This window comes from Ornithodoros turicata, chromosome 1, assembly GCF_037126465.1.
Source record: "Ornithodoros turicata isolate Travis chromosome 1, ASM3712646v1, whole genome shotgun sequence".
NCBI classification, from domain to species: domain Eukaryota; kingdom Metazoa; phylum Arthropoda; class Arachnida; order Ixodida; family Argasidae; genus Ornithodoros; species Ornithodoros turicata.
In genome coordinates this window covers 229,017,120-229,028,770 of record NC_088201.1, presented here as the reverse complement: position 1 = coordinate 229,028,770, position 11,651 = coordinate 229,017,120, and the positions used below count along the sequence as shown (strand labels likewise).

Below are 11,651 nucleotides of genomic sequence, written 5' to 3'. Positions count from 1 at the left end.
TGTGGTACGTCGTTGAGCCTCAAAGCCATGGTTATCTTCGGGGCTACTTCGGAGCGTACGTTATGCAACGTGTAGACTGACGGTACTGTAACTTCTTCGTGCTCTGGCTGCAACTGATTTGTTGTCCGATCCTTCATCTGTGACTTGGACCGACAGGCCTTTTCGATGTGCCCTTTCTTTTTGCAGAAGTGGCAAACGGTGTCCCTGAACCGACAACCCGATGGATCATGCTGTCCCTCGGAGCGAAAACATGGCTGTGAATGTTGCGGATCCTTCTTCCGCTTCTTAGTGAGAACCTTCTTGGCCATTGCGTTAATTTGCTGAGAGTCCCCCCATTCCTTTGATGTGGGCCTGCTGGTTTAAAGCGGATTCCGCAGCCAAGGCTAGGTCCAGAGCGCGTTCGAAGGTAATGTTCCGTTCTGTGAGTAGACGCTGTTGAAGCGCTGGGTCTCGAACTCCGCAAATCAGCCTGTCTCTCAACATTACTTTGAGAGGTAGCGACGTGTCCAGCGCTGGAACGGGGTCGACCGGCGTGGCTACTGCATCGCCTGACTCTGCAGTGGTTTGCAGAGGCCTCGCTGCTGGTGTTCCGAAGTTACATTCCTTCGCAATACTTCGAAGCTCCGTCACGTACTGCGAAATAGATTCCGAGGGAAGTTGATCCCGTTTGTGGAACTTGCAGCGTCCCAGAAGTTCGGTAGGCTTAGGGTCGAAGTGTCCACTCAGAATTTGCACAAGTTCGGCATAATCCACTTCGGCTGGAAGTCGAGGGTGGACAAGGGCTCGTATTGTCTGGTATGTCCGCTCACCACATTGGCTTAGGAGAAAAGCCCGTTTCTTCGTCGGTTGGGTGATTTCATTGGCTTCGAAGTAGAATGCCAGGCGTTCGATCCATGACGACCAGTCAGCACCTTCGCTGAATTCGTGTAGCCGCAGAGACATCGCGGAGAATGGAGCCTGCCGTGGGTTGGATTTCTCGTCGCCAGTGTTACATCATCGAGAGCCAGCAGATGAACCATCCAAAGGTTTATTCTGTGGCGGCTCGTGGACGACGATGACGACGTGCCTCTGCTGCCACGCGCTACGGCGCTGGCACGGCAGTTCTACCGGCACCGTCCTAGCGTGAGGACACGACCATCTGCCCACTGGGAGATTCCATCATCGCCGGTCAGGACTCATGTGGAGGAAGACCATCGTCCTCTACATTTGGTGCCCCGAACAACGAACACCATGTTCGGCGTAATTCGGCCATGTAACATCCTAAATTTTTCGGCAAACCAGCAGCGAACCACCCGCAGGCAAGGCGCACCGGGACTACTGTTCCACCGGGGACCCGCAAGGAGACCACAGTTAGCTGACTTTCCGGCCTCCACCTGGTTCATGACGGTCCTCCCCGGCACTACTCTGGCGGCAACCGGCATTCACGCTGTCGTACCGGTCGCGGTACTGTCGCCCACTCAGCAACGCACTCCCCCAGCAACAATCAGCACTCAGCAACTCACTCAGCAAGAATGAACGCTCGACAGCAATCACTCAACAAGGGCTCAACGCAATCAGCAACAACTCAAGCATCCAAGCACTCAACATACACATCTCATCACTGGAACCCGCCCGGATCGCAGCACTCTTGTTCCCGCCATCCCGCTGCTGCTGCATCAACAGCCACAAGCACAAGCCGTACGTGTGCCCAGCCGTCCAGCATCTACGAGCCGTCATCATTCTCCGCTTCGTGGTATCGACGCGAACCTCAACTGCATGCACCGCTCCGCGTCTGAGGGGGGGAGTGATGTGGCGGCTCGTGGACGACGATGACGACGTGCCTCTGCTGCCACGCGCTACGGCGCTGGCACGGCAGTTCTACCGGCACCGTCCTAGCGTGAGGCCACGACCATCTGCCCACTGGGACATTCCATCATCGCCGGTAAGGACTCATGTGGAGGAAGACCATCGTCCTCTACAATTCCAAACCAGAGAGCCCGAAGAAAACCATCCGCTCCCAACGGAAGCTTACAGCAAGAATACGAACACAACAGGACGCGCAGCGCGTGAACAGTTCCGCAACTTTGTCGTCGTCACTATATTACAGTTTGCTCCCAGGCCATCTGTTGACAACATCGTCCGTATTTACCGAAAACAAATGTGGAGACCATATTTCGAAGTACCAGACCCGCTGCAGGCACCCTGGGACTAGTATTCGCATGCTACAACAATTACGGGAGAATAACGCTAAGCGTGGACCTCTATAGCATCGGTAGTTCAAGGGGGATGACAGTAATCGATCACGTTAGCATTGTGCCTGGGTCCCTTTTAATATACGAATACGACTCTGGCATGGCCACTGGTTCTAACCCCCGTTGAACAGTGCTGGTGCGACAAGTGTTTTACATGTACTTCGCTAGTTTATGAGGCTTCCTTAGAATATTCACCCTTTTCCTTTCCAATTTACCTGCTGAGGCCGACTCCTGTGAAGGGGCGCACAAGATGGAAGAATTGATTGCCTTGCACAAGGAGTTCGATCTCTTGAAATGTTGCAGCCATGGAATAGAGGAAGAGTGCATACTGCCAAACAAACTACTCGTCTGGAACAAAGTGCTTTGGTGCTGCGGCGTCTACCTCACTGAGACTGAACCAGGAGTTCTGACCCTTTTCTCCACCCGTGATATTCCTATTACAAGTCGCAATACTGTACATCTGGAAATACTCTTAAGGATCATAGGCGAACACGACAGCATCAAATATTTCTCTTTCCGTCGGGTAAATATTGAGATTCTGGACCACATCCTGGGATCCTTGGCAGTGCGATCGGATGTGCGTGGGCTCACCTTGGGTTATACATATTATAATAGAGTCGTATACCCTTTCTTGGGCTCATATCACTATGCCACGACGTTCCCTTTGGCCTCTGAGGATTTTGAACCCAGGACACCAATGACGACAGCCACCATGATGTTAACGATGGTGCGCAATGCAACATCGTTGGAAGTCTTCCAGGTCGAAGAGCCTGTGATTCAGAACAACGCCGCCATTGAGCTCGGCATGGAATTGGCGAAGAAACGTTCTCTTAAAACACTTTCTGTGGGTCCAGGTTGTGGAGATGTTTGGTTTTCCTATATATCTGCACATCACACTATGCAGTCAGCGGATAAAGTTCAAGTATGCAACCTGAACTCTTTGACATTATGGAACGGTCTACAGCACAAACTGGTTAGCGCTTTCTTGTTATCAACTACGACGGTCGCATACCTGAATCTATCTCGATGCTTCAGCGACACCGAGATTGCTTCTGATCAAAGTGTTCTTGACGATAAGGTAGTAATGCTCGCTAACGCGCTGTCTCGCAACAGCAACGTGGAGGTTCTCGTTTTGCGAAATGTGGTATTCGACCTGGAAGGGGCTGCGGCACTGGGCGAACTGATGGAGAGAAACACGGCGATACGTACAATCGACATAAGCGGGAGTTCCCTCGGGACGGACGAGTGCATAGCATTGGCAGATGGAGTGCGGCTGGCAACGGTTCTTAAAGAACTGATCATGGAAGAATGTTACTTGACACTTACTGGCGCAATCGGAATCTGTGAGGCAGTGCGTGAAAACAAATCGTGCATAACTGTGAGCTTCGGTGTGATTTGTCCTTCTATAAATGAAATGACAACAAGTGATTTTGTCGCACTGGCTCTAGCCGACCGCCTAGGGAAAATCCGCCTTTCCTGGAATGCTGATGGAATACTAAGAGGCCACAGCTTCCTGATGCATCCACAACACGTGGAGAAGATAATGTTGAATTGCGACGCTGATCATGGTTTTCCAGTTGGCAGATTTTGCTCTTTCCTCGAACAGGAGGGGACACACGTCGATGTAGTGGACCTCAATTTACGCGATCCGGCTTTTAACATAGTGCAGAAGCTGGCTGAGTGTCTTCAGCACCAAAATGGCCTTCAGGCTCTTACGTTAACCCGGTACGAAGAATGCGATGAACCAACGCGCGAAGTACTGCGGTTACTTGCTCTGAGTCTGGAGAAGAACACCACGCTCTCTGCTTTACACCTTGTTTTGCAAGCCAGCGACGTCATTCGTTGTTTTGCGCGTATGATACGCAAAAACAAGTCCTTGAATAGGATGACCATACGGTGTAATCCGCAGACTATCGCTATACAGGAGCTGGAGCAACATATGGAATGCAACTACGCTATCACATCGTTTAGGCTCCTTGACGGGAGACCACGTGATGAAAAACTGCGGATCGAAAGCCTGGCTACCCGGAACAGAGTTTTACAAGATCGATCCATGCAGTTCATGTTGGAGGACGTCGTTGTCAAAAGGCGCTGGGTGAAAGCTTTTGAACTGACACGTGACACGGGGACGCTAAGGAGAGCCATCATGTCCAAGCTGAAGAAATCGCAAGAAGAAGCGCAATTTCTGATCGACCGAAAACAGCGGTACATTCGCGACCACTACTTCACAATCACTGCAGTCTGCAAGGGTAGGATCGTGTGCTGTGCATCGCCCACGGGTGCTACTCAGCTAGACAACCTGAACGTGGAATGCCTATCTCATATCACGGGCTATCTGAGTATAAGTGATGTTGTGTGATCCCCTCTGTAGCTCTACGATGGACGTCTTAAGTCAAGATTGTCTTTACGACCTGCGCCACACTAACCCGATATGTAATCTTCTTCTTCTTCTTTTTTTTCGCGTTCTACTTTACAGGTCGAGCGAGGCACCCTTGAAGAGTGAGGCTAGTTATCAAAACCTTGGTAGCAGGTGTTCCTTTCTCTTCGTCGGAAATATACCTCGAACGCTTTCGGCATGTGTGAGCAATACATAAACACGCATATACGCATTGTTTGTTGAATCGCCAATAGCATTTCAACCTTCTTTATTAGCTTCTTGTTTCTGGAGTGCTAATCCTGTTCCTCTTGAACTGTGTACTATGGTAGGCCTACACGATGGTCAAAATGTATGTAATGGGGAGAGCAACGGTGCTGTATCTCAGGCCGCTTCTGTTGTATGTTTCTCTACTTTGCAAATGATAATCAATAAACAAGGAAGGAACATGTGCTCTTCTTGTTGCTGATTGCGTCGGTGCTATGTTTGCCAGTGATAGCTCCGCCGAGCGACGATGAAATGAGCCTAGTGTCTATCGAAGCGTCTCACGAATAGAACCCGAACAATGCGATAGATATAGCGGAGAGTGGCGATAAATCTGATACCCATATTAAAGGAGTTCCGCAAAGTCCGAAAAACACTGCTATATACTCTTGCATGCATCTGACAATGTCCCCGAGGAGAACGACTCTGCAAAACTTCCACCAAGTATACCGCCAAACTCTTTTAGCGTGCGTGAGCACCAGGTAAGAGGTACACTATGAAAAAAAGCTAACATTTTTTACCCATTTCGCTAGCGCTGTATTGCAGCCACATTTCTACTCAAACCAATTTTACCTGATAGCATTGCTAGGAAGCAATCGAGCTGGTGACGTAGATGCACACTTAAGAAACCCGAGGCGAGGAACACCTTCTGACTTAAAAGGATTGAAACTTCGTTGTGTTCGTCTCCTTGTTTTTTTTTTTTTGTCTTTTTTTTTTTTTCGAGTCTCTCGTCTCGGGGGTTCCTCAGTATGGGCCAATGTTACCTTTTAGGTATAACTGCATAGCAGAAACAAACTACAGAGTAGAAACTGTCGTCCTACAAGTTAGGTGTTGGGGGTGCTACGTTTTTCCCCCTTAGAAGAAACGCGAGAGAGGGGAGCAAGAGAAAGGGAAGGTGCCACTTATACCCGCTGAGGAGAATGCGCGCATGAATTGGTCGGAAATGGTAGAAGTACTGTCGTTCTACCAGCTCGGGTAGGAAATTCTACCTTTTTTATAAGAGCTTATAGCTAATCGGAGAAGAAACGGTGTCCTTTCAAAGTCCCCTTCTGTTGGATATTTTTTTTTTCTGTTCTGGGGACTAAACTGATCCTCCGTCTTTGTCTTTGTTGCCAGTTGCACCGATGCCGTATTTGCCAGTTGCTAGGCCTATCGGATGACTTTGAAATGGAACCAGGCCCTATCTACGCATCCCAAGAAAGCAAACTGAGGCAACAAGATGACGTATGCAATGGAGATACACGACAGCAGGAGCATGGAATGACTAAGCAGGTCGAAGTAGTAGGAGTGGAAGTTAGGACTGCAAGCGTAGGCGCAGACCGCGTGGGGGTTTGCGGGCCTAAGCTCCTCTGCGGAACTATCCATTGGGGGGGAAGGGGGGGTTAGTCCTCCTCCGACATGTCTACTCAACTGACACTCACGGTGAACGTTACGAGTAATACTCGAAAACAAGTGTCATGCTTCGTACAAATTAAGATGGCAATCTTGTAAGAATTTGCGTAATGTCACGGTACCGCAGACGCCCCGCTCGATCTCTGTACATGAGGCGGGTGCACAGTACCTCGTAGCCTGATGCCCCATTCTCTTCCGACGGATTGAAACTTTTTCCATTGTGATTACAAGACCTGGAACACATATTCAGAAGAAAGCAATTAGTGCAACACTGAATCCTGGTGGGCAGGACGACTTCCAATCTCACGGTTCAGGAAAGTCTCCTCCGTCGGCGGCTACTCGATCTGGGACGTCCGTCACTCACACTCTAGTGAGGCGCTGCGGTTGTGGAATGGAAATGACATATTCTCTGAATAATTTCCCAGAATCCCCGCCGCGATACGCTCGAGTACGAAATAAGGCGTGTAGATATTACTTAGCAGCGCTATAAATATGTCAAAATGACACGTCCTATGGAAGAAGCGCGGTGAAATTACTTCCCGAACGAAATAACGTGCAATTAATTAACATCAGTCACCAAGTTTCATTCATAAGCACTTAATGTATTACCAGCTCGCGCAGCGTATACGATATTAAGATCGCGCGTTCCACCTCGAGACGTCGTGGTGATGGGGGTGTTCGAATCTCGACACGGGCTGTGCTGTCTGAGGTTTTTCCTGCATGCTTTTGAGACGAATGTCGGTGCAGTTCCAGCTAAAGTCCACCTACAGCGCATACCAACCAGCAGCAAAACTTCTTGACCTAACATCGGCTGAACATTGGCAGTGACGGCCCTTTATTGGGGCAATATGCTTGGGTACGAAACCCCCTCTCCCTCCTGTTCTTCTCTGTTCACGTCTGTACACCGCTCACAGCCATTGTTTCTTCGCGGCGTTAACACGGAATTAAAAAAAATAGAACTTATTGTCGTCTGTTCTTCTATAACGATTCGTTTCGCCATTTTCGTGATCAGCGAGGATGATAACATTGCGTGTCTCGACGAATTAGGGACGAGCCAACTGGATCCACAAGGCAAACGCGTTATTGTAATGCGATTAATATGTTAGGGAACGTAGATAGGTGATTTCTCCTGTAGCAATGATTGAAGTGTCGCATCCTACTCGTCCGACGAGTATATACAGGGTGTTTCATGAAAAATGAGCAAAGTTAAAAAAAAAGGGTCGTTGCACACCAAAAAGGTGGGATGCATAGTGTTAACAAGGTGAGACGTTGGGCGTGTTGGAACATACTTGTAGTAGAGTAGCACGATGAAAAAATACAATAAAAATACAATGAAAACTAAAATACATTGCAGTAGTTAGAGAAGTAACTACCTCCCCTGAAAAGTAGTTGAACTACTAGTTAAACTACTCCATCGCGATGTAGTTAGTAGTTATAGTTAAACTACCGTAGAAGTAGTTAGTGGCTATCACTGCGAGACAGCAAGGTTACTGGATACACTGGGTGAATAATGCTTCGGGCCTAGTTATCTCTGAGTTTCAGTGACACAACCCCTTTACAGGCGTTGTACACGTAGCACCGATTGTCAACGTACAACTTGTCGAAACGCAGTTTTTACCAGCTGCCGTGGCATATCGGTTAGGATGATCGCCTTCCACGCCGAAACTGGGCGGTAACACGGGTTCGAATCCTGTCACCGGCTGTGCTGTGCCCCAAGTAGGCCCAGGACGCATATTGACCCCCCTGTCTCCCACTCCTTCCTGCTGTACTCTCTCCATCTGTCCACGTCTGTAGGCCGCTCATAGCCACAGTTGCTTCGCGGCGTTTACGCGGAATTAAAGAAAGAAACGCAGTTTAAAAAGAGAGTTGAAGGAGTGTGCGTAGTCGAGCAGTTCGACATGCATGTCCTTAAAGTCAGGACACGCTGAAAGGACGCATTCGCTTTCTTTAAAGGAGTCGAACTTGACTTGACTATAATCGGTCGTGCTCTACCGGACTTGACATACCCGAGGGGATGGGCCCGCTGTATAGGGCCTCAGGACCAATGGTGACAGAAAGATGGTGGGAACGTGCGTCAAATTTCTGTGTAAACCATTTCTAAATCGGCCCAGGACTCCGACACATGACACAGATTAGATGAAGCCAGAGCCGTCGCACTTTATACTATCCAACTAACCTGCGGGGGCCTACCGTTCAGCGCCCTCTCTGGCGAGGGCGCCGGGGCGGCTGCCCCCGTCGCTACGGCTCTGGATGAAGCCGTAAAAGACAAGGTATAGGTTCTGCGTGATTCGCTTTGAAGGTCGTTTAAACGAGACGTTACGCCGCTCACATCAGCGCAAATGGATGAAGCAGACCGCTTAACTTCAGACACGTCCTTCGACAGCTGGTGTAATGAAACAACGTCGTCTTTAATCGTAGTTTTTTTGTGCGACAATGTCTGTATAGGTTCTTGCGCATCGACTTGAGTATCTCTGAGCGCCTTGTGTTCTGAAGTGATTGACGCCTCGTTAACGGTAAGGGATTCCAAGGTAGATTGCCCGTTTTCGAGGGCAGTTAGCACAACGCTATCTCGCCAGGAACATCTGTATTACTGTGTATGATTGGCCTATGAATTTTAGAGTCTCGGGGACCCGGATTACTTTCTACATCACCGCTACGCAACAGCAACAACGATACCACGTCGTTACATTCCCAAGTACGGATATGACAGAAGTACAGATAATGCACAGACCTTGGCTCGGTAGCACCACAAGACACACTTGCGGGCATATAAAGTGACAGATTGTTTCTCACCTGAGGCGGCTTGGTTAGCGTGCTGTTTCATGCTGGTGCCACGGTGTCAACAGTCGAAAGAGGTGTGGATGCAAGTTTTCGAAGGCCGACTAGGCGTCACTGATGCTGTTGATGTTGGTACAATGAACAGAAACGAGCGCGGCATGTAGGCCCGATGAAATGCGCCAATCTTGCTCGGTTTGACGACTTCGCCAGATGTACGGGTATCCCATACGTACATCCATGACAACAGGACCAGCTGGGCAATCTCTAGGACTGGAGAGGGACTGTAACACAGACAAGAAAATACACTGTAGCGAGGTAAGACCGAAGTTAGCCGCCAACTCAATAGACAGTTTTATAGTTACTGAGAGTGAGGAGGAAATGACGTCAGAACGAAGATACAAATGAATACAATTCAACGCTTTAGGAGCATTTCCAAGATGATATTTGTGGTTAAGGGCGCCACCGTTTGAAGTAGAGGGACGTATAGACTGAGTTCGATTTCAGAGTGGTTAGGTATCGTGTATGCCACACGAACACGGTAAACAGCAGCCTGTTTTCCTAGTAAATGGGGAAAGGCCACGAAAAAGAAGGAATTATGACAGGGAAGGCAGTTGGTAGGGCTTTTTGTCGCGCGATCGAACAGCGTATGGAGGTCTCACAGATATTTTCTTATTGAATCTGTTTTTTAGCCAACATCTAGTAGACGCGAGGGCTGCAGTGTATGGCGAGAGAAGTCCTGTGAATACACGATTTTCGCATGGCAGCGGACGAGACCAATTTTAAAATTTCACTTTTGGTTGATTTGGGGTGACGTCTCTGGCGATGGGGAACATGCTTTTTGGTTTTGCCGCCCATATTCCTAAAAGAGTCCTTACTTAATAAACAAAAGTTATGCCTAGGATACCTAAGGAATATTTAGAAAGAGGTGAAAACTCTGCAGCACATCTGAGTTGGTTTTCACTACAGGGACCCTTTCTAATAATTCCTTAAGATTACCGGACATAACGTTCTTCTTAAAGTAAGGACTCTGTTAGGAATATGGACAGGTGACGCGAAAACCTCTCCTCCATCGCCGAAGTTCTCATCCCAAATCTATGAAAAACTGAAGTATAAAATTGGTCGTGGCCGCTGCTATGCAAGAGTCGCGTGTACACAGTATTCTATCGCGCTTCATCAGCAGCTCTGGCGTCTACTACGTATTGGATAGAAAAACAAATTTAGCCAGAAAACGCTTGTGAGACCTTCTGATATATTCTAAACCATTGCGCGACGATGTGCCTTACCAACCAACAGGAGTCCTGTCATTTTCCTTTTTTTCACGGTATTTCCCACTCACCCGAAAGCTGGTTGCTGCTCACGGTGTACGTATAGCATACACGACAGCTAAAGAAAGTACGAACTCCATTTATGCGGCCCTCTACTGGAAACGGTTGGACGCTAAACCACAAATATACTTTTGTGAACTCTTCCAAACGCGTTGTTTCCTCCATTTCATTAAAATGTTGTGCTTTCAACATTGACGGAACTAAAGGATGCATTAACGAGAGCTTCAGAGAGCACAAAAACGATGTTTCCAATAATTCACCAACCACTGAACTGTCCTTACATTTACACAACTGTTCGGATCCTCTCTTCAGTGAGGCTAAAACTCTTAATTGCATTGCAAAGATGACACTCCTCATACGTTCTCACGCCCCAGGTTGCATTAGGGATCTGTCCATATAGTTATGGCGTCGTGCTTGATAATGTAACCAGTCTTACCCGTTCCCTCCCCCCACTGGCTTACTTAAACCTTTCGATTACAGACACACACCCAGAGGGGCGCCAGAACTGGGGGAGCAGGGAGCGCGAGGGCTCCCTCTCATTTACGAATGGGGGAACCGTGCTCCCCCAGTGTCAGCCCGGCGTCCTTATCTTCTACGGTCTAACGGAATGGCCCGTGCATGTGTTCTTTTGGCGGCCATAAATTTAGAGTGCAATAAACAGAAAGCCTACCACTGTCACTGTGTGCGGAGACCGTTTGAGAAGAGCTACATACCAATGGTGTCAGGTTCACAGGGTTCTGGAGTTGACCATGGCAAGGTTTGTGGTACGAAGTGCACCGTCGAAGTTTCAAAGTGGGATAAATGAGTCCGAAAGTGTGCGCCGGGAGGCGCGAGCATTACCAGACTCAATCCACGGGGTGTGTGTGTGGGGGGGTACAGAGGCGCAAACGCGAATCGCGAAAGGCACGCAAGACACCAGACATCTGGAGGAAATAAGGATACAAAGAAACCACCTGGTTCAAGGTCGTCATAGGGGTGGTTGGCGAGGCGCAGCCACAGATTTCAGTCGGTTGTGGCCAAGCTACCCACTTCGAGCTCGCGTGTGAGACCTGAAGTACGACAAGTGCGATGGACTGAGACGGAACATCGCACCGGTGTTGTGTTCATGTGTCGGCAGCGGCAGCGTCGAGTTCGTCGGCGAGCGCATTCAAGTTGTCGCCTGCAGCAGCGTTACAGGATTATCAAACGCCATAGACATCGGAGAAGGCCTCATCTCTGGTTGGAGAGATGTGGCGCAGTTTCTTTGTTGTCTTCATATTATGTATATGTTCGCCTGTCATAGCAAAA

General features: G+C 48.9%; 1 protein-coding gene across 1 annotated transcript; it reads right to left on the bottom strand.

Moving 5' to 3' along the window:
- Positions 1-312: 312 nt before the first annotated feature.
- Positions 313-942, bottom strand: LOC135395775 (uncharacterized). Its single transcript, XM_064626870.1, has one exon. It carries the CDS (start codon positions 940-942, stop codon positions 313-315), a length of 630 nt encoding a protein of 209 aa, XP_064482940.1.
- Between the last annotated feature and the right edge of the window lie 10,709 nt (positions 943-11,651).